This window comes from Prionailurus viverrinus, chromosome A2, assembly GCF_022837055.1.
Source record: "Prionailurus viverrinus isolate Anna chromosome A2, UM_Priviv_1.0, whole genome shotgun sequence".
NCBI classification, from domain to species: Eukaryota; Metazoa; Chordata; class Mammalia; order Carnivora; family Felidae; genus Prionailurus; species Prionailurus viverrinus.
The window spans coordinates 155,516,356-155,539,627 of record NC_062562.1 but is presented as its reverse complement, the minus strand read 5'-3'; the positions used below and the strand labels follow the sequence as shown (position 1 = coordinate 155,539,627).

General features: G+C 46.1%; 2 protein-coding genes across 9 annotated transcripts in view; one reads left to right on the top strand and one right to left on the bottom strand.

The window, feature by feature from the left end:
* Window positions 1-7,895: 7,895 nt before the first annotated feature.
* Window positions 7,896-23,272, bottom strand: part of RAB19 (RAB19, member RAS oncogene family) — a 28,927-nt gene continuing 13,550 nt past the window's right edge. The window contains exons 2-6 of one of the 5 annotated variants that reach the window (XM_047834122.1): window positions 20,406-20,548; window positions 18,918-19,772; window positions 16,797-17,020; window positions 13,981-14,164; window positions 7,896-9,408 (exon numbers count right to left, since the gene is read on the bottom strand). In XM_047834122.1, coding sequence (XP_047690078.1) covers window positions 9,140-9,408; window positions 13,981-14,164; window positions 16,797-16,997 — 654 coding nt within the window. In that variant the 5' untranslated portion in view covers window positions 16,998-17,020; window positions 18,918-19,772; window positions 20,406-20,548 and the 3' untranslated portion in view covers window positions 7,896-9,139. Of the gene's footprint in view, window positions 9,409-13,980; window positions 14,165-16,796; window positions 17,021-18,311; window positions 18,552-18,585; window positions 18,707-18,917; window positions 20,099-20,405; window positions 20,549-23,272 lie in introns of those variants that run through there. The other 4 variants (XM_047834123.1, XM_047834121.1, XM_047834125.1 and 1 more) reach the window with 4 other exon arrangements.
* SLC37A3 (solute carrier family 37 member 3) overlaps window positions 18,702-23,272 on the top strand; it is a 58,717-nt gene continuing 54,146 nt past the window's right edge. For 2 of the 4 annotated variants that reach the window (XM_047834117.1, XM_047834116.1), the window contains exon 1: window positions 18,702-18,756. The gene's annotated coding sequence lies outside the window, so the exon portion shown is untranslated. Of the gene's footprint in view, window positions 18,757-23,123; window positions 23,228-23,272 lie in introns of those variants that run through there. The other 2 variants (XM_047834108.1, XM_047834114.1) reach the window with 2 other exon arrangements.

Sequence of the window (23,272 nt, the reverse complement as noted above, 5' to 3'; positions counted from 1 at the left end):
CATCCTTCCCTCCTGACATTTACATTCTAAAGGATCCTTAATGAACCTGTCTTTTCTCTGGTTTTTCTCTGGTTCATCCTACTCCGTGAGTTACAGCATCTTGTAGACTCACCATTTCTAGCACTGCCTCCTTTTGCTCCCAATGCCAGCCCTCTATCGTCTTTGGTACCAGTACATACTGCTTGGGGCCATGCATATGCCACTGTCCCATTCCATTTCTCTCCCCTCCCTGTCAGTGCTGACTGTTGATGGCCTCCTCCTATCACACCTGGAGACCACCTATGAGAAAATCCTTAATTTTGACCCATTTCTTTTTTTTGTTTTTTTGTTTTTTGGTTTTTTTTTTTTTTTTTTTAGTGTTTATTTTTGGGAGAGAAACAGACAATGCAAGTGGGGAAGGGGCAGAGAGAGAGGGGGAGACAATAGAATCCAAAGTAGGCTCCAGGCTCGAGCGGTCAGCACAGAACACGACGTAGGGCTCAAACCCCTGAACTGTGAGATCATGACCTGAACTGAAGTCTGATGCTTTACCTACTGAACCACCCAGGTGATCCAATAAATTGTTATAGAGTATATTCTTTGTTTAAACCCTGCTGATTATAGGAGCGCCTGGGTGGCTCAGTCAGTTGAGCGTTCAAACACCCTGCGTTGCACTCCACACTGGATGTGAAGCTTACTTAAAAATATCTAGATAGATAGGGCTTGTAATAGGTTGATGGCTCATTTGATTAAGCATCCAACTCGGGTCATGATCTCACCGTTTGTGGGTTTGAACCCTATGTAGGTAAGGCTTTTTGCTGACAGCACAGAGCCCACTTGGGATTCTGTCTCTCTCTCTGCCCCTCCCCTGCTTGCACTTCCTCTCTCAAAATAAATAAACTTTAAAATAAATAGGGACGCCCGGGTGTCTCAGTCGGTTAAGAATCCTACCCAGGTCATGATCCCATGGCCTTGTGGGTTTTAGCCTTACCTCAGGGTTCTGCACTGGCATCACATAGCCTGTTTGGCCTTCTCTCTCACCTTCTCTGTCCCTCCCCGACTTGTGCTGTCTCTGTCTCTCTCAATACAAGTAAACTTTAAAATACATATATTTACCGGGGTGCCTGGGTGGCTCAGACTCTTGATCTTGACTCAGGTCTTGGTCTCAGGGTCACGAATTTCCAGCCCCACGCTTGGTGTAGTTTACTTAAAAAGTAAAGTAAAATAAAAGTTGTATAGAATTTATTTAACAACCCCCTTTGAAGAGTATTTTTTAGGTTTTCATTATTACTAACAGTACCGTCTCACAATCCCTGACACTCTGGAGTCTAAATACTTACAAGTAGTGTTGCTGGTATAGAGGAAGCCTTTGCTTGTTTCTAAACACCAATTATTTTTCTCCTTTTCCACAAAGAAAGTTCTTGAACAAGTGATCTCTCCTTATGTGGTTTTTAAAAAAAATATGCTTTTAGTGATGAACACAGTGTATCGGGACCTGTACTTAGCCCTTCAATTAGGCATTATTATTAATGCTTGTAGCAATCAGAGGTAAGTGGGTCACTGGTTTATGAGCGAGGAAAGGAAAAGTCATTTGCCTGTGGTTTCGCAGTGGATAAGCTGAGAAGTAGGCTTCAAACTTAGTCCTTTTTTTCTTTTTTTTTAATGTTCACTCATTTTTGAGACCGAGTGCAAGTGGGGGAGGGGCAGAGAGAGGGAGACACAGAATCAGGCTCCAGGCCACAGAAGCAGGCTCCAGGCTTTGAGCTAGGGCTCAAACTCATGAACTGTGAGATCATGACCTGGGCTGAAGTCAGATGCTTAATGGAGTGAGCCACCCAAGCGCCCCCAAACTTAGTCCTGATTTGAGGCCAGACTCAGACTGTCTCTCCTGCGCTGGACGTCGTCGTCATCATCACGTAGCGGGATTCTCGCACAGAGTAGCGACACTGAGGTTTTCTTTCCAGGAAGCAACTTTATCCTGCTGGCACATGCTCAGTTGGGTTTGTACCCAGAGAACTGAGCCCTGAACACCACGTGGCTTGTTGTTTTATGTATTTTTTACTTCTTTGTCCCATACATGGTAACACAAACATGTCTGATTAAGTGGTTTCATGTCATAAGGTCGTGAGGGATGTTGTCTCTTACTCCTGTAAGCAGGAGTTGCCTTGAGGTTATTTTCTTTCCTTAGGGATGGGACTGTACCACAGTCACTCCACCAAAAGTGCATTGCCAAAGGTCACTGATGGTGGTCCTGCCAAATTCAGGAATCGTGGGAACCTTTTCTCCATTTCTTTGGCTTCTTCCCCAATCTTACCTTTTATTTATTTATTTTTTTAATTAAAAGAAATTTTTTTTTCAACATTTATTTATTTTTGGGACAGAGAGAGAGCATGAACGGGGGAGGGGCAGAGAGAGAGGGAGACACAGAATCAGAAACAGGCTCCAGGCTCTGAGCCATCAGCCCAGAGCCCAACGCGGGGCTCGAACTCACGGACCGCGAGATCATGACCTGGCTGAAGTCAGATGCTCAACCGACTGCACCACCCAGGCGCCCCTACCTTTTATTTTTAAGTAATCTCTATGCCCAACCGGGGGCTTGAACTCAAAACCCTAAAATCAAGAGTCACAGGCTCTACCAACTGAGCTAGGCAGGCGCCCTTATTTTCCCCAATCTTTAATGTTACTTAACATCAATGCTTCTCAAAGTATTACTGGTAAAGGACTAGTTGTCTTTTTATTTTTCCATGTTTCTGGTCCATTGTGGGCTAATACCTTTGTGATATAATAATAAAAATGAGTTGTTACAAAATGAAATGAAAAACGCCCTTCAAAGTACAATCCCAAAGTTGTCATTGAACTCAACAAACATAAAGTTGGATGTTGTGGCAATCCCAGAATGATAGAAAAGTTTCTAAATGGTCAATTTCTACACTCACTTGGCCACGGACCAGGAAGACCATGCAGATCCTTGAGCAGCCATAATTCATCATCCTGGTTCTGACTTTCACGTCCTGGCTCCTCCTCTTTCCTCCTCCGAGTCATAGGCATTCCTTAAGGCCCACTCCTGGCCTTTCTCCATCCTCCTTCACCCCTACTCAGAATTCAGCCTGCTAACAAGCCTGTGAAGCAACTTTCATAGGTAAGTCCAGTGCTAGGGAGACAAAAGTTAACCACGACAGTTCTTGGCACTAAAGGAAGTTGGGCTACTGAAGAAGCTCAGGGGTGAGAAGGCCAATAGCTGTGGGCACCGGTGTCCTCACCAAAGCAGTAGTAATGACCCGGTCTTCAGACTTCATCTTTTTCCCTCTGTCCTGCCTTTTATCAGGTACTAGCTGATATCTAGCTGTTTGCCTGAACCTTCTCTGGGATACCCCTCTCCCCTTTGCCTCAGTTCCTAAAACACCACCAGCCTTTCCACAAATTTGACTCAACCCCTTATTACCCTGGGTTTATCAACACAATCATAAAATTCCCCTTTTCAAAATCCTTAGGAACTTTTTGCTGTCTCTGGAGGCAGGATCAACTCCATCAACTCTTTCATTCTGGGCTCTTAAAAATGCCTCACATGTGCCAGTGACATTCCAACAAACTCTGTTCTGCACCCCTAAACACTGGGCCTGCTCCTGCCTTCTGCCTCCTCACTCTCGGCCCCCTTGTGTCCCTCTGCTATCTTTTCTGTGACAGGGCCTGTTGAGGTCCTGAAGCCTCCAGGACCTTTCCCCACATCACTGCAGCCAGCCTGGTATTGCTTCCCCCCTACCCTGAGCTGATATGTTCCTCTCCATCAGTTTTTCAAGCCATTAACCATGCGACATTCTCTAACCTTGAATACGGAAGCTTTGTTCCAAGCTAAATATTGAGTTCTTTTAGATTGGGAAATTCTTTTTGAACTTTTTAAACTCCCACGTTCCCTAGAATAAAGTATATAAAGTAACCCTTAAATTGAGCTCATGGTAAACATCCCCTGAGTAGTAGTAAAGCTTCAAGAGGACAGTGGGTTTGGCACTTGGGTATCTGCTTTAAATCTTGTCACTGACCACTAAGGCTTTGGGTGCTTGGGGAGCTGTAGGAACAACCGATTGTTTCTAGACTTTGATGCCCGGTTTATGAATGGGCTTGTGAGAATCCTCTAGTGCCTTGAGAATTGTAGAAAGTACAAAAGTACAAGCTAGTCCAGACCTACTGAAATACAGTTCAGGAGGGGCCTGGTAATCTGCATGTTTAGCAGGTACTGTGGCCCATCTGAAACACAGCCAGGATGCAGACACATTCTGTGGCCCAGCCTCTTCCAGTTGACAATATTAACCGCCCCCTCCCCCCCAAAGTGGAAGCGAGTGCCAGGTTAATATTTGTAAATGGCCAGGCCAGAATACACTCCTTGAGGGGTTACTTGAGTAACAGCTACATCCTGTGCATGTTGAAATGTTACAGAGTAAACATAGAAAAGAAAATATGTACAAGATCGTGTTGAGAAAGTCATTCTGCATGGGATCCCAGGTACTTTTGATATTCTTAAGATTTTCTGTAATTTCAAATTTTTCTTCAACATGCAGCCTACAGAAAAAATATTTAAAATGCTACATTGGAGGGACACCTGGGTGGCTCAGTCCGTTAGGCGTCTGATGTGATTTCATGTTTTACGGGTTGGAGCCGTGCGTCGGGCTCTGCTGACAGCTCAGAGCCTGGAGCATGCTTTAAATTCTGTCTCCCTCTCTCTTCCCCTCCTCTCTCTGTCTCTGTCTGTCTGTCTGTCTGTCTCTCTCTCTCTCTCTCACACACACACACACACACACACACACATTAAAAGATAAAAATACTGCATTAGAGCAGTGCCTGGGTGGTTCAGTTGGTTAAGCATCCAACTTTGGCTCAGGTCATGATCTTAACGGTTCATGAGTTTGAGTCCCACGTCAAGCCCTCTGTTGTCAACAGAGCCTGCTCCAGATCCTCTCCTCTCTGCCCCTCACCCCCTCTCAAAATACATAATTTTTAAAATATGAAAAGCTGGGGGCGCCTGGGTGGCGCAGTCGGTTGAGCGTCCGACTTCAGCCAGGTCACGATCTCGCACTCTGTGAGTTCGAGCCCCGCGTCAGGCTCTGGGCTGATGGCTCAGAGCCTGGAGCCTGTTTCCGATTCTGTGTCTCCCTCTCTCTCTGCCCCTCCCCCGTTCATGCTCTGTCTCTCTCTGTCCCAAAAATAAATAAACGTTGAAAAAAAAATTTAAAAAAAAATAAATAAAATATGAAAAACTGAAGCAAGCACTAATCTTGTCTTTGATGATATGAGTCCCCAGAGCCTCTTCTCCATCAGGCGACAGGCAGGGAGCGTTGATGTGTGCTTGCTTCTCCATGCCCGCAATCTAACCCTTGTGCTGAGGTAGGAGTCAGCCTAGTTGGCCTTGGGTCACCCAAATGACCTTGCATATAAGCAAAGTGGAGTTTCCGCATCATCCCTGTTCAAGAGGAGGTGGACTCTGGAGCTGGCATAACTCAGGCCCTGCTCCTACATAATTCCCCTGTGGTTAGATAGGCCGAGCCTAACCCACCCAACCAGCCACCTTTCTCCACCCCTGCCCCCTCCCCCACTGCCTCCTTCCAGCCTCCAGCTTCTTAACTGACTGAGCCACCCAGGCACCCCTAGCCTCCAGCTTCTTGTACAGAGAAAGCTACATGACTTGACTTGGAAGGATATTGAAGTGTACATTAAAAAAAATTGTTCTTAGTGTTTATTTTTGAGAGTGAGAGCATGAGCGGAGGAGGGACAGAGAGACAGGGAGACACAAACTGAAGCAGCTCCAGGCTCTGAGCTGTCAGCACAGAGCTTGACGCGGGGCTCAAACCCACAAACTGCAAGATCATGACCTGAGCCATCCAGGTGCCCCTGAAATAGACATTTGAGAGTATATCTTGGGATGAGCATATTTCTGTGTGTGTGTGTGTGTGTGTGTGTGTGTGTGTGATTAAAATGTGACAGGTTAATATGACAGCCAAATCTGATACTGGTCGTTATCTGGGAGGGAGTAGAGCCTAATGCTAAGAGTGGGCTCTGGAACCAGATTGTGTTTGAGTCATGGCTCTGCCACTTACAAGCTGTGTGAACTTAATCTCTCTCTGTTTCATACCCTCATTTTAAAATAAGAATTAGGGGCGCCTATTGGCTCAGTCAGGCGACCAACTTCGGCTCAGGTCGTGATCTCTTGTGAGTTTGGGCTCTGCGTCAGGCTTTCTACTGACAGCTCAGAGCCTGGAGCCTGCTACCAATTCTGTGTCTCTCTCTCTCTGTGCTCCTCCCTTGCTTGGGCTCTGTCTCAAAAATAAAAACTTGAAAAAAAAAAAAGGAATAAATAATAGCACCCACTTCAAAAGAGAGTAGACAGGATTCACTGAGTCAGTATGGTGCAGCGCTGGGCACATAGTAATTGCTATATGTATTTGCTATTATTAATGCTATTATAGTAATATTCCTCTTATAACTAGTGGACCTTTTCAGTAACAGAATGGGGAAGAGAGTCAGGAGCCATCTATGAACAATGAAATATTAACTGAAAGATTTCTTCACATATGGAAATGTGCTTAACATTGGCAGACAACATATGGAGACATTTGTAATCTTTTCATTCTTCCGAAATGTCCCTTTTAGAACCTGATTTCATATAACTCACTTATTACCAACTGTACGGTTTGGGAGACGTGAGGAAAATACCAGGATTCAGTGCCACACAGCCTTCCGTGACCACGGCTGTGCAGGGGAACCTGCCTGCACTGGCCTCATTGTGCCAGTTAGGACGCCGGGCCGCGCTCCAGAAAAGCCTGTGCGTCTCTTCAGAGCGGACCTTCGCACACCCACGTTCAGTGACGCCACTCCACTCCCGTCACCCTTCCAAGTCCCTTTCAAGTGGACTGGGGGGTTTCTGTTTGAAGCACTATAATTTCGACCGAAGCCCGGGCTGGCTAATTACAGGTCGCTGGTGTTCAGGTGGCTTTGTTCTCACATGTGCACCCTGTCGGTAGGAATATTTTCATTCCATATAATCCCCAGAGTGCATAGCCCGAGAAGCTGATGAGGTCGTGAGAGTAGTGAGACTGACAGGCAGGGAAATGGGAAGTTTGTGTGCGACTTCATGCTCAGCCTCTTTCGTCTTTGCTCACTCCCTCCCCTGATCTACTCAGTTTTCTTCACCTTTCTTACCGACTGTTTCTTGCCTCCTCGCAAAACCATGCAGTGTCTTGGTACAGATCTAGTCCTGAGATTCTGCTGTGCCTACCCCTTCACTTAGAACAATAAAACACAGATGAGACAGGTTAATCTGCGTGGATGCATTTATTCTCTCTGGCATTTAACTAGATTTCCTTCATGTTTCCTAAAGGTGGGTGGTTTTTTTTCAGCAACAAATATGTATTGAAATGAATTAAAATGTGATTAATTCTGTGAGGAATTCTATGATCTTCCTCCTAACCCCCCCCCCCCCCCCCCCCACCCAACCTCTGTAAAGTAGCAGTTCAAAACTTTCAGCATGGGAATCAGCCAGCAAGCTTGGGTCAATGTGGATTCCTGAACAGATTCCGATTCCACAAGTCAGTCATGTGCCTCAGGAATCTGTAACAGGCATCCCCTGGCTCCTCTCCTATGTCTGGTTGGTGAACTACACTTTGAGAAGCATTGCTTTATTGTACTGTCCAATCGATGTATGGTGTGAGCCACTTACGTAATTTAAATTTTTCTAGTAGCCGCATTTATTTTTTTCTTAATGTTTGCTTATTTTTGAGAGAGAGAGAAAGAGAGAATGTGAGCAGGGGAGGGGTAGAGAGAGGGGTGGGCAGAGGATCTGAAGCGGGCTCTGCGCTGACAGCATAGAGCTCTACGCGGGGCTCAAACTCATGAACTGCAAGATCATGACCTGAGCTGAAGTCGGACACTTAACTGACTGAGCCACCCAGGCGCTCCTCTAGTAGCCATATTTAAAAAGTAAAAAAAAAAAAAAAAAAAAAAAAGGTGAAACATTAATAATATACTTATTTAACCTAGTATATCTAAAATATCATTTCAAAATATAATCATATAAAATTGTTATAAGATACTTTATACTCTTTTAGTACTAAGTCTTCAAAATCTGGTGTGTATTTCATACGTAGAGATCATCTCAAATTCAGATTAGCCACATCTCCAGTACCCAGTACCCGGATAGTGGCTATCTGTTCTTTGTTGGTCTCAGCCTGTGATTAGTGCCAAGGTGAGCCACCACAGACCTTTCCTTGTTCAGAGCCACGTGGTAGCTGGACCAGCCCTGTGGTTCTTATGATTACAAGATCATTATGATGGCCTCAGCAACAACCATCAGGTGACTTCGAAAAAAGGATGTTTATTTCTCACAGGCGTTGGAGTTGGAGGGTCCGTGGCATGCACAGGGGCCACACAGTGAGGTCACTTTTGTCTTGAAATTCATCTATGAACCCATTTAATTGCAATTCAGAAGTGAGTTTTTATCCAGCAGGTAATGTGGTATTTTAGAAAGGAAACTGTAGGCATCTCCCGCATTCGAGGAGGATGGTCAAAGCAATCTAACTAGGATAAAGTGAGATCCCATTCTGTCTCCGTCACGTGGCACTTGACCATTCGGCAAAACAGTGTTGATGGTCTTTATGTCAGAGGCTTTGCCCCCCAAGCTAAAGACCTGAGATGTGAATGTCAGCAGCATTCTGGTTTATCACTGCAGGGTTTTTTCCATCCTCCCTTGCCAGAGCTGCTGTAAACTGCCCTGGAATGTTCTAAACATCCTCTCCCCCTCTTGATATGCCTCCTTTCTTCTTTCCTTCACTACCCTCTTCTTTGAGTGAGAAGCAGAATTCAGTAGAAAGCTGTTGAAGGGTTGGGGAGACAGAAAATGGAAGGCTGAAAAAGAGCAGACCGTGTCCTCCTACCCCTGTGCCTTAAGCCCTAGGCGGGATCCAAAGAAACAGTGGTGTCCTCTTCCTCAGAGTCCACAGTTCTGGCCTCAGGTGTGAATCAAGGCAACGGTGCTCACCACCCAGGGGGCGGGGTTAGGGCCAGAGGCAAGTCTGTGCTTTGGTCAGAGATGCTCTGGGCCGACAACAGGATATCCGGCCAACTTTGGTTTCTGACATCAGGCGTTCTGTGGGTGCAGCTGGCCTCGAGGGCATATTCAGCACATGCAGTGGGTCTTCTCCTTCGGCCCCTGGGCCATAAGAACCGGCCTGGAACCCATGGCCAGGTTGTTCAGGGGGCTCTCACCAAGCAAGTGCAGGCTGTTGCGGGCAATTAGCTCCCTGGCCATCAGCACGAAGACCTCGTCTATGTTCTTAGACTCCTTAGCAGATGTTTCCAGAACAGCAAGGAGGCCGTGTTTCTCAGCCAGCGTGCAGGCATCTTCAAACAGGACATGCCGTTTTTCCCACATGTCACACTTGTTCCCTGGGGGTGAGAGAGATAAACAAATATTCCATTGAGGGACTGAATCCGTTGTGTGTGTGCGGGCGCGTGCGCGTGTTTTAATGAACCTTAAGAGAAACATTTAGTTCGGCAATATGCACGCGTGCATACATTCATAGACAGCAATTGTGGGCAGATTTGCTGAAAATGAAACCATCAATGTATGGAAAGAGCCACTGTCTTCATTCACTGTCAAGATCTTCAGGAGCTGTGAGAAAGGGGCTGGAGGGTTGTGTTTATTGGCAGGGACAGATGAAGGCTGTGTGCTCTCGGGAGGGACTGTCTTTCCTTCAAGTCTAAATAAGGTAAAGACTGTGCCAGAGGGAGTCCTCAGTCTTCTCTCTTCTGCCTCCAAATCTTTTTTCCTTTTTTTTAAAAAAAATATTTATTTTTGGGGCGCCTGGGTGGCGCAGTCGGTTAAGCGTCCGACTTCAGCCACGTCACGATCTCGCGGTCCGGGAGTTCGAGCCCCGCGTCGGGCTCTGGGCTGATGGCTCAGAGCCTGGAGCCTGTTTCCGATTCTGTGTCTCCCTCTCTCTCTGCCCCTCCCCCATTCATGCTCTGTCTCTCTCTGTCCCAAAAATAAATAAACGTTGAAAAAAAAAATTAAAAAAAAATATTTATTTTTGAGACAAGGAGAGACAGCATGAACAGGGGAGGGTCAGAGAGACAGGAGACATAGAATCTGAAACAGGCTCCAGGCTCTGAGCCGTCAGCACAGAGCCTGACGCGGGGCTCGAACTCACGGACCGTGAGATCATGACCTGAGCCGAAGTCGGACACTTAATCGACTGAGCCACCCAGGTGCCCCTCCTTTTTTTTTTTTAAGGTTTATTTATTTTTGAGAGAGAGAGAGAGAGAGAGTTGAGGGGGCAGAGTGGGGAACAGAGGATCTGAAGCTCACTCTGCAGTGACAGCAGCAATCCCAATGCAGGGCTCAAACTCACAAACCATAAGATCGTGAGCCGAGCCGATCTTAACCCACTGAGTCACCCAGGTGCCCCAAATCTTGGTTCTCTTTCCACTCTCTTTTCCAGACCACAAAGTGCTGGGTGCTGTTGGATAGCCCTGGTCTAGCTGAGGAGATTGTGAATTAGGATTTGCTGGATTGAAGGCATGGAATGAATAATGCGGGATTTAGCTATAACTTACATACAACAAGATGCAGACTTTAACTGTGCAGTTCATGAGTTTTGACAAACGTATATGCTCTCTAACCACCCTTCCCCTCTGGATGTAGAACATTCCCTGTTACCCCAGAGAGTTCAGTGAGGGGTTTTGCAAGCATGGCCCGGGACTGCTCACAGAAGGAAGAGTGACCCATCTCTTTGGCTTCTCTACTTCAACCCCTATATTCATCCAGTCATTGGACTTTGATTTCTCTGAGGCAGGAATCACAAGGTAAAATTGTCTTCCTAAAGGATTTGTTCTACCAGACATCAGTATTTCTTACAAAGCTACCGTAATTAAGACAGGCTAGATTAATGTTTTTCAACCTGTTTTTTTCCCATAAAGGAGCCTTTTTAGGCCCTTTCTTCTCGTAATTACCCCTCCCCACCATGAAAGCCTTTACACCTTTAATTTTTTTTAATGTTTATTCATTTTTGAGAGAGAGAGAGAGAGAGAGAGAGAGAGAGACTCAGAGCACAAGCGGGGAGGGGCAGAGAGAGAGGGAGACACAGAATGTGAAGCAGGCTCCAGGCTCTGAGCTGTCAGCACAGAGCTAGACGCAGGACTGGAACTCACGAACCATGAGATCATGACCTGGGCCAAAGTCAGGAACTTAAGCTACCCGGGAGCCCCTAAAACTTAATTTTGAAACAATTATAGGCTCACAGATTGGTTTGTTTGTTTTTAATTTTTTTAATGTTTATTTATTTTTGAGAGAGAGCCAGGATGTGAGCAGGGTCAGAGAGAGAGGGAGACACAGTATTTGAAGCAGGCTCCAGGCTCTGAGCTGTCAGCACAGAGAGTGATGCGGGGCCTGAACTCATGAACTGCTAGATCATGACCTGAGCCAAAGTCTGAGGCTTAAGTGACTGAGTCAAGCAGGTGCCCCTGGTTTGTTTCTTTGTTTCTTTTTTAATGTTTACTTATTTTGAGAGAGAGAATGCAGGGGAGGGGCAGAGAGAGAGGGAGACAGAGAATCCCAAGCAGGCTCCATGCCGTCAGCCCGGGGCCCAAGTTGGGGCTCAATCTCACAAACGGTGAGATCGCGATGTAAGTGTAGAGCTCCAGAGTCTGACGTTAACCGACTGAGCCACCCAGGTGCACTTAGACTTGCAGGCTGTTGAAGGAGGTCCTTCAGGGAGGTCCAGCGTACCTTTCACCCAGTTTCCCCATGGGTAACCTCTTGCGTAACTGTAGCACAACCTCAAAATCAGGAAGTTAACATTGGTGCAACCCACAGAGCTTACTCAGATTTCACCAGTTACATGGTACCCTCCTTTGTGCACGTGCATGTATAATTACAGGCAATTTCACCACATATATCCACCACCGCAGCCAAGATAACAGAGTGGTTCATTCACACAAAGTGCTCCTTCGTGCACCACTTTATAACTTCCCATCACAGCTAACCCCCAACCCCTGGTAACCACTGATCTGTTTTCCATCTCTACAATTTTGTTATTTCAGGACTATTATACAGACGACATCATACAGGATATCACCTTTATTTTTAAAACAAAAGATTTTTTTTGATGTTTTTATTTATTTTTGAGACAGAGGGAGACAGAGCATGAGCAGGGGAGGGGCAGAGAGAGAGGGAGACACAGAATCTGAAACAGGCTCCAGGCTCTGAGTTGTTGGCATAGAGCCTGATGTGGGGCTCGAACTCACGAGCTGTGAGATCATGACCTGAGCTGAAGTCGGACACCCAACCAACTGAGCCACCCAGGTGCCCCAGGGTGGCTTTAGAGATATCACCTTTAGAGATTGCCTTTTTTTCCACTCAGCATAATTCCCTTGAGTTCCATCCAAGGAGGTATTGGTAATTTATCCTTTTTACTGCAGAGTGACAGTTCATGGTATAAATGGACCAGAGTTTAACCATCCACCCATTTGAAGAAATGGAGTAGATTCTAGTTTTTGGTTAATTATGAATAGAGCTGTTATGAACATTTGTATATAGATCCCATGAAAATTTAGTACCACAGATACATGGTATATCTAGCCCTTTGGAGGGCCACAAGCCACTGTAATGTCTAAGGCACTTTGCCCCACAAGAGCATGCATGAAATAGATCAATAGAGTGGAATAAAAAGCTCAAAAACAAGGGTGCACTGATATATGCACCCTTTACAGAAAGATGGTATCACAGAGCAGTGGGAAAGGCTGCCTTTTTTAGTAAATAGCACTGGGGCAATTGGATCTGTACATGAAAAATTACAAATTTGTGGTCCATACCAACAAATAGACCAATATCAGTTCTGATGTTGGTTAGATCTAATGATGTTACATTAGATCTAAATGTAAAAGCCACAATAAGTTGAAAGAGAAAGAGAAGAAGGAAGAAAGGAAGGAAGGCAGACAGACAACTTATTTCAAAAGACAGAATATCTTGATGACTTTGATTAGGGGATTTCCTAAATAGGATACAAGGAAACAATCATTAAGGAAAAGATTGATGGATTGAAATATATTGAAATTAAGAATGTCTAGGGGCACCTGGGTGGCCTAGTCAGTTAAGGGTCTGTCTCTTGATCTCAGCTCACCTCTTTTTTTTTTTTTTTTAACATTTATTCATTTTTGAGAGAGAGAGAGAGACAGAGATAGAACATGATTGGGGGAGGGGCAGAGAGAGAGGGAGAGAATCTGAAGCACGCTTCAGGTTCTGAGCTTTCGGCACAGCAGGGCTTGAACCCATGAACCGTAAGATCATGACCCGAGCCGAAGTCGGACACTTAACCAACTGAGCCACCCAAGCACCTGCTAGTGAGGTTTAAGGTCAGGGCACAGCTCTGCTTCTAGAAGAAAGATACGAGAGCCCCTTGGTGGCTCTCACCAAGGGATGTTGTAGGAGTGGCCATTCCTAAGCTGGGAGTCTGGTCTGCCCCTTGTATCCCTGTTAATTCTGATGGAGGTTTGTTGCTAGGATTTGTTAGGATCTTAGCAGCTGTAAGGAGTTATTCCTGGGTGCAGTCAGTCACGTGCATCTGAGTGGCTTCCTTGGGGATCTGGAGCCATCTGCTATTATGAACCTCAGACTATAGAGTATTTTCTGTGTGGTCTATACACGTTCGCATCAAATCGGTATGAAGGGTATGGCTTCTCTAGAAGCCGGGGCCGCATCCCAGGTCTCCAGAATGAGACGCTCTAGGGTGGGGGCCTTGGAATCTGTATTACTAGCAAATTCACATCCCATCCCGCCAACCTCATTCACCCCATTCTCGGGTGAATCTGATGGGAATTTCCGGGCCAAACACTCTGAGGTCCTTCCACCACCGGCATTCTTATGATTTCATGTGCCATTCCCATCAGAAACACCCAAAAAGCTGAGCATCAGGAGAGGGGGCCAGGAACGACAAGCTAAATGCTTTGAAAACAGCATACCAATCAGCATAATGACCAAGTTCGCCGCGCCATATTTTTCTATCTCGTGGATCCAGTGAGGAACAGACTCAAAGGTGGAGCGTCGGGTGAGGTCGTAGGCGATGATGGCCGCGTGGGCGCTGCGGTAGTAGCTTTGCGTGATGGTCCGGAAGCGCTCCTGGCCTGCTGTGTCCCACACTTGCATCTGGAGAAGGGCAGAGAAGGGGGTCCACATCAGGAGCTCTCATGCTTTATGGGAACTTGTTCACCTGAGTTGTCTGAACAAGGGAGTTTTCTGGGTCTCACTTCGAGATATTCAAATTCGGTAGGTCTGGTGTCTGGGGCCTAGGAATCAGTGTTTCCGTTCACTCCCAGAGCATTTTGGATGCGCTTTCGGGTTTGGGAGTCACCATCTACCGGACACTCAGTCGGAGAGGTGGATCCAATATTTTGGGTTTCGTGTTCTTGACCTTTTTACCTCTGTTCTCCTTTCCTCTAGATTTTGGAGTTTATCTTTTGAAACTGCTCGGTGATATCACTCAAGGTGATGGCACTGGCTGAACTGGTCTGATTTTATTTATTTTTTTAAAAGTTTATTTATTTTAAGAGAGAGTGAGCAGGGGAGAGGCAGAGAGAGAAGAAGAGAGAGAATCCCAAGGAGGCTCTGTGCTCTCGAACTCATGAACCTGAGCCGAAATCAAGAGCTGGACGCTTAACTGACTGAGCTATCCAGGCACACCAAACCTTTCTGATTTTAAAGGACCACTCAGCTGTTTACATTTAAGACTATCCTTATAATAATACCTTTGCAATTATCATCCCAAGCAGGGGCACCCATTGGGTACACCCTCCCAGTGTCTGGGTGTACCTGTTTGTTCACTAACACTATTTAGAAAATATATTATTTAATTAATTTTTTTTTTCATTAAGTAAACTCTACACCCAATGTGGGGCTTGAACTCATGACCCTGAGATCAAGCGTCACATGCTTTACTGACTGAGCCAGCCAGGCACCCCTATAAAATGTTTTTTTTTAAAAGAAAGTTTGCAAACATACCCCAAACTAGAGAGAATAAAACAAGGAACCTTCATATAGCCATCATCCACACTCAGTAATTATCAAGATCTCACCATTCTTGCTCCATCTAGCTCCTTCTGTTGATTTCTTTGTGGTATTCTTTTAATGTGAATCCCAGACTTCATGTCATTTCATTTGTGTCAAAAGTAGACATTTTCGGGGTGCCTGGGTGGTTCAGTTGGTTAAGCATCTGACTCTTGATTTCAGCTCAAGTCATGATGTCACGTTTCATGAGTTCGGACCCTGCGTAGGGCTCTGTGCTAACAGCATGGAACCTGCTTGGGATTCTCTGTCTCACTCTCCCTCTACCCCTCCCTCCCCCCTCATTTTCTCTCCCTTTTTTTCTCTCTCTCTCTCTCTGTCACACACTCACACACACACACACACACACACACACACACACACACACAAATAATTAAACATTTAAAAAAGTGGACGTTTTCTTATGCGAGCACGCCACAATCGCTGCTGGTCAACTTTTCAATAACCCTTTGGTATTATCTGATACCTGACCACATTACAATTTTCCCGATTGTCTCCAAAATGTCTTTTTACTGTTTTTGTTTAATCAAGATCCCAAACAAGATCATGCTTTACATTGTCACCAACACTCTCTGATCTTTTCTAATCAAATGGGCAAAAGGTAATATCTCACTGTTATTCTAATTTTCACTTTTTAAATTATGAGTAAGGAATTTCCAAGCTAGTTCTTACTGAATTTATGAAATGGCATTTGTGTCCAGTCTGTGGATTGCCTACTTTTTATATTTAGTTGTCGGTCTTTTTCTTAGATATTTATTGGGACTCTGTTTTCACATGAAGGAAATTAGCCCTTTGTCAGTCCCATATTTGCAAATATTTCTTTCCAGTTTATTATGCATCTCTTGTTTATGGTATTTTTGTGGATGTAGAAATTTGGCCTTTATTTTTACTATTTAAAAAAATGTTTTATTTTAGAGAGAGAGTGTGGGGAGGGGCAAAAGGAGAGAGAGAGAGAATCTTAAACTGACTCCACACTCAGCAATTTGACCTTTATAGCATTACATAGAGATGTATAAATTTGTCCTTTAGATATTTCTGATTAAGCAGTCTTTTCCTTCATGAGTTCTGGGTTCTTGTCTTACAGGGTTGATTTCCAGGGCGCTTGGGTGGCTCAGTCGTTTGAGGGTCAGAGTCTTGGTTTCGGCTCACGTCATGATCCCAGGGTCATGGGATCGAGCCCTGCATTGGGCTCTATGCTCAGTGTGGAGCCTGCTTATGATTATCTCTCTTTCCCTCTGCCCCTCTCTCCTGCTCGTGCGTGCTCTCTATATCTCTCTCTCTCTCTAAGGAAAAAAAAAAAGGTTGATTTCCCCATTCCACAATAATAAATATTCCAATGTGGTTTTTTTTTTCTGGTACTCTTATGATTTCATGTTTTATATTTAAGTCTTTCATTCCTCAGGCATGTGTTTCAGTGTTAGGAACTCTAGCTAAAAGAGGTGGCGGCGGGGCGCCTGGGTGGCGCAGTCGGTTAAGCGTCCGACTTCAGCCAGGTCACGATCTCGCGGTCCGTGAGTTCGAGCCCCGCGTCAGGCTCTGGGCTGATGGCTCGGAGCCTGGAGCCTGTTTCCGATTCTGTGTCTCCCTCTCTCTCTGCCCCTCCCCCGTTCATGCTCTGTTTCTCTCTGTCCCCAAAAAAATAAATAACCGTTGAAAAAAAAAATTAAAAATAAATAAATAAATAAAAGAGGTGGCGGCAACCCCATGCCCTTCTGACCTTCACTTTCTTGCCATCGATCTCAAGGGAGCGCACAGTGAAATCCACCCCAATCGTGTTCTGCTGCGTCTCCGTGTAGACCCCAGATTTGAAATGCTGCACCACACACGTCTTCCCCACATTGGAATCCCCAATGAGGATAATCTTGAACAAATAGTCAAAATTCTCATCTGCTGCCCTGGATGAGCTGGAGAATTGCATGGCTGTTGCCACCTAGAACGGACCTAGGAAGAAAAGTAGGAATTCAGTCTCTCTTTAGTGAGCTAGGCACTGTTCGGTCAGGAGCCGGGGACTCAGGATGCAGGACGGGACAAGAGAAAGGGAGGTTCTTGCTTTCGTGGCACTAGCATTCTTGTGGGAGAAGGACATTAATTACTGGTCAGGTACAAGGGAGCTATCCCCACAAGCCCACACCTGCCCTCGGTGGGTTGACATTACTTTAGAATGTAGAGATTTAACTGCCATTGTCTGTTGGGCCCAGCACATAAGCAACACTCTCAGCTGACAGGATTGACTGAAATCTTAGTCACTGAGGCGAAGTGCCTCACACTCCATCAAGTGCCCAGAGCAGGAGGATGGCAGAGGAGATGCCTACGGGAGTGCTCTACCTGCCACTCATCAGCTGGAGGACATGCCTAGATGTCATCCTATCTCCACTTTGCATGGGGAGCAAAACTCCCAGCTATGGAAGACTCAACGCCCAGGCAACCAGCAACAAGGGCAGACAAGATCTGACAGGAAGTCAGTTTGGGGAAGAGTGACATGGCCTTTTCTTCTGGTTTCCTTGACCAGGAAATTAAGGCTTTGGGACTATTTCAAAATGAGAACTATGCAGGGCACCTGGCTGGCGCAGTTGGTAGAGCCCGCAACTCTTGATCTCAGGGTCGTGAGTTCAAGCCCTATGTTGGAGTAAGAGATTATTTAATAAATAAACTTAAAAAAAAAAACCCAAATGAAAACTATGGTTTTCAAGTGTTTAGAGCATATTTTACTATAGACTGGAAAAAATAAAGTTTCTAATGACAGTGGCTCCCTAAGTAATTGATTATGGCAGAACTATCTGGAGGGGATAATTAAAAATATATATTCCTGGAGACCATCCCAGATCTGCTAAATATAGTTAAACACCTGCACACATGTGTGCACGCGCACACACACACACACACACGCACAGGCAAACACTCCCCAGGTGATTCTGATGACCGTCTGGTTTGGGAAGTGCTGACCAACACAATCCCTCACCTGAAACTTGATTCCCACTTCAGCATTTCTGCTGCAGCATCCACCTCTGCTTTAATATCTTTGATCCCCAGGAACTCACTGCTTCCTGAAAAAGCCCATTTGGCATGCCCAGCTCTAACTTACATGGGGTTGAATTCTATCTCTCTGGAGTTTCCATCTGTTGACCCTCGTGCTGTGCCCGGACTTGGCAGATTCCTATCCCACATGACAGCCCGTCAGATATTCGAAGCAGCAAGCACATCCCCTCAAGGCAAATATCCCTGGGCCTTTCACCTGTGCTTCACATGGTGCTGTGTTGGGTCTCCTCCTCCTCCAGCGTGTCGTAAAAGTACACGAAACCTGATAGCATTTGGCGATTAGATTTGACTGGCTTCAGACTGTTCCTGCCTTATAGCACCCTTCTCCATTTCTTTCCGTTTTAGTTTCGGGTTTTCTCGAAAGCCCGAAAAGGACAAGTCTGTATCATCACAGAAACTGAAAAGCACACAGATTCGTCACCTGCCTGGGAAAACCCTGAGCTTTAAACGGATGAAGAAGGATCCCATACCTCTCTCGGACACCTCTGAAGTCACCTATGGCTAAATGACCCAGCAGACAAAAGCCACGATGAAACCCCTTTCTTTGTTCCTTCTGGCTTTTCAAATGAGGCCCTTCTACTTCCGGTGTCATATCCCTGTCACTTGAGCTGGAATCTTGCTTCCACGGCCCCCTTGCCCAAGTAAGTCCTCAGGGTTTCCACAGAAGCCCTCTTCACCCAAGCCTGCGGCGCCGCAAGGAGGAAGGAGCGGTGCCCCCCCCCCCCCCCCCCCCCCCGCCCCCGCCGGTGCCCTTCATCCCGCATCCTGTAACCCTCACCTTCCTGGTCCACCTGTTGCTTACCTGGCTCGCTCCCTCACCTCTGCTAGCAGGTAATGTTCACTTCTTCTCCGAGCTTTCCTTTTCGGTCCTCCTGCCTCGCTGGCCTGGTGGGAGCTGTGGTTCCGTCCCCAGGTGTCCGCTTTGGCGACCGGAGAAAGTGAAAGGAGAGCGCAGACCCTCCCACCGCACCTGAGCGCGGCCGCTGGCGCGCGCCGTTGGGTACAAAGCGCAAAGGCAAAGGCGAGGCGCCGGCCAGCACACCCCGCGCCAAGTCAGCCTTCCCGGCCAACCTCCGTCACCCAGTCACCTAGCAAAGCCAAACGGGAAGGACGAGCCGGCTCACTCAGCCACGACCTGTTCAGCCGCCCCCGTTCCTTCTTTCCACTCCCCTTCTCTTTTGCAGCCCTCGCCCCCCCCTTCCCTTGGGTCCCTTGTTTTGCCGGGGGGGGGGGGGGGCGCGGGGGGCGGCCGGGGGAGAGAACGGCAATGTCAAGGAGAACAGGGACCTGGATCTTGAGTCATTTGATTGTTTTGTGGACTTGAATAACTTTCTGAGGGGCAATTGAGAGGAAGAAGGTGGTCCAAAAAGATTAAAAAACCAAAACAACTTTGAGTTTGCATGGGAAGAAAGAGCTGAAACAAACAAACATTTGTTTCCTCTCTCTCAAAAAATCCACCACAGAACAAAGGTTAATTTCTAGGTCTGAGAAAACCTAGAGTTTCTCAGTCTCCTGCTGGCAGTAGACGCAGAAAGCTGAGGTGAGTTTTCCTCACTCTTTTCCCCTCACAGTGTCTGGAAACGTCGCTGTCCCTCAGATCTTAGGCGCTAGATTTTCTCCACGATGCAGAATGCAAGGCGTCGGCAGTTAAGCTACACTGTGCAAAACGGAAACATCCAGATTGATAAAATATTTAAACTGGTGTAGTGTTTTCAAACTGGGGGCTGAGACCTATTAATGAGTCACGAAATCAATTTTTGTGGATTGCACCCAGCATTTTCACAGAGGAACCTAGGACAAAATTTCAGAATATATCTCGTGCAGTCACGCAGTCAGGCTAAGTACTGTTTTGTGCAATGCGTGGACCAGTGGAATACATGCATGTGTGTGCTGGGCTGACGTAAAATGTATTTCTTTTTTTTTAAACATATTTTCTTTTTTTAAAAAAAAATTTTTAAATGCTTTTATTTATTTTTGAGAGGGAGAGAGAGGGGGGGGGCAGAGAGAGAAAGAGAGAGAATGACACAGAATCTGAAACCGGCTCCAGGCTCTGAGCTGTCAGCATGGAGCCTGATGTGGCGCTTAAACCCACAAACTGTGAGATCATGACCTGAGCCGAAGTCAGACGCTTAACCGACTAAGCCACCCAGGCACCCCCATAAAATGTATTTCTTACTGGGGGTTGAGGCCTAAAAAGATTGAGAAGCACTGAAATAGAGGACAATTTATTCACTATCCAAGAACACTTCTTTCTATGATTCCTTCAGGAAACCTTTATAATTTATCTTACCCCGTATTCCATTTACACATCACTTTTCAGGAACCTCTCTTTTTGAGTAACATAACACCCAATGCTGGCAGGTAGAGCAAGAAAACAAAGGATACTGCCAGCTGCTGCTGCACATTGTCACTTTGAGAGCCACTGTCATATGTCTGTGAATTGAAAATGAAATATCCGTCAAGATTCACCACCATGTACGGGCAGAAGGCAGGAAATAAAGCCTGTTTGATGTTCATGTCAATGAGGTTAGATGTCAAAATGGTTTCTTCTTCCAGTTATGGTTATGGGGAAAGGAAAAAAAAAGTCAGCTGACTCAGACCCGGTACTTGGAGAACATCTAGAAGTAGAAATCAAAGAGTGAAATGTCTAGGTGGTTGTGGAAGTTAAGGAGAGAGAGATTCTGCCTCTCCCTATTCTGACCCCTCTCCATCAACATGACTATAAGTGCAAAGAGTGTGGTGTGGGCTTCTTGACCTGGGTGGTGGTGACACAGGTGATATCTTATTCACCCCCTCTGCACACACACATACATACATTTATGCACACACACACATATATATTTCACAATACATACACTTTATCATTTTAGCCATTTTTAAGGGCATTGAATATATTCAAATTGTGCAACCCTCACTACTATCCATCTCCAGAACTTTTGCATCATCCCCGGCTGAAACTGCCCCTTAAGCACTAACTCCCATTTCTCTTCCCCCTTGGTCTCTGGTAACCACTATTCTACTTTCTCGCCCTATCATGTTGATTACTCTAGGCACTTCATGTAAACAGAATCATACACTGTTTGTCCTTTTATGACTGGCTTATTTCAATGTGTCTCTATCCCACGGACACAATCTATGTTGTAGCGTGTGTCAGAATTTCATTCCTTTTAAAGGCTGAATAATGTTCCCCTGTGTGTGTGTGTGTGTGTGTGTGTGTGTGTGTGTTTCTTTTTTTAAAGATTAACAACAATTTTTTATTTATCTCTACACCCAACACGGGGCTCAAACTCATGCCCCCAAGATCAAGAGTCACATGCTCTTCCAACTGAGCCAGCCAGGTGCCCCTTAAGATTTTATTTTATTTAAACTTTTTTCAATGTTTATTTATTTTTGAGAGGGAGAGACCGACAGACAGAGGTGAGTGGGGGAGGGACAGAGAGAGAGAGAGGGAGGCACAGAATGTGAAACAGGCTCCAAGCTCTGAGCTGTCAGCGCAGAATGTGATGCAGGGCTCGAACCCACAAACTGTGAGATCATGACCTGAGCCAAAGTCAGTCACTTAACCGACTGAGTCACCCAGGCGCTCCAAGATTTTATTTTTAAGTAATCTCTACACCCAACGTAGGGCTCAAACTCACAACCCCGGGATCAAGAGTTGAACACTCCACCAACTGAGCCAGCCAGGAGCCCCTCCACAAAATATTTTTAAAAATAAAAGTGAAATGTTGGGGCAATTTGTTTTTGCTCACCCTGATATCACATTTTCCCAGCCACACTCTCAGATGACTGGGAACAGAACTACAACTGCCTTGTTGTAAAGGCAAATACAAATTAAAAATAAGAGGTTTAAGTCTCCCTTGGAAATAAGAACTCTCACCTCCACCCTGCCCTTTGTCCCTTTCAAATAGATGTATAGCCGTTCATAATGGCTAAATAACCTCTTGCCAGCCTCATATCAGGAAACTTTCCAGGACCCGGGAGCCATCTTGAAATATAAACATCCAGGACGATAGTCCTCCAGTTTCCTAGTTTCTGGGAGGCTAAAAGCCTAACTTCTGTGGGCGTCTTGCTCCAATTTGCAACACTATCTCTTGTCCTAGAGGTATGAGAAGTCTGTTTCTCCTTTGGATAAGCCAATTCAGGCAGTCTCCCCAATTGCCATGATAAAGTTTGGACCAACTATACGTGACAAAAGTTCCTGTCCCGGTCTTCTCAGTTGAGGGCTAGTGATTGCTTATTTGAGAACATGCATGTAAGGGGTTGTATCTGCTTGGCTGTATATGCGGGAGATTCCTTTCTGTCTTTGCAATCTGTTAGATCATGATGAGCATCACATTCTGGTTTAATGTTTATCCAATAGTAAAACTTTTCTTTCTCTATCTTTGTAGAGAAATTTTCTTGGTTGGGATATTAAAAAAAAAAAAATTATATTCCCCCAACAGGTGAAAGAGCCCAGGAGACTAGAAGGTTCCACTTCCAAGTCCTGCCTCCTTTTAAGGCCTTTAATTTTAGTTTGAGGCTGTCAGGATCTTAACACTCATTTACTTGTTTGGGTGGGTGGGGTGGAGTGCAGAAGGTGAATGGCAGAGGCAGATTAATGGCCCTGCCTGCATGGGTCACTGCGTTTAATTAATTTAAATAAAAGTCTAAAGCTTACGCCCTGATGCCTGGTCAGTAGCAAACTTAGCAGCATGTCACTTTCTATAAAAACAAAGAACAGAATAAAGCTTTTCTGGAAAAAAAAGATGCCCTATATAGCAATTCTGCCCAGATCATTATATATTATCTCTCACTGTCTTTTTCCAGCTGACACTCCTGGCCGTCATCCGTCCGCCAGCCCAACAGCCAGGTTCACCGAGCCCCCCCCCCCCCCCCCCCCCCCCCCCCGCCTTCCCTCTCCCTTCCGCTGTCACCTAGGCGTCTCGCAGGTGAAGCGGCACGGTCGGACTACAACTCCCAGCATGCCCCCGGGAGGGGCGGGTCACGTGAGCGTCCGGAAACCCTGGCTGCCGGGGCGCGGGTGAGGTGGCGGCGGGGACGACGGGCTGCGGGCAGCGGAGCGGAGCGAGCGGGTCAGTGGGCCGCAGCGCGGCGACGACGGCGCGGTCTCGGGTGCGCGAGCCGCGGCGCGTGGGGCGCGACCGAGGAGGGGCCGGC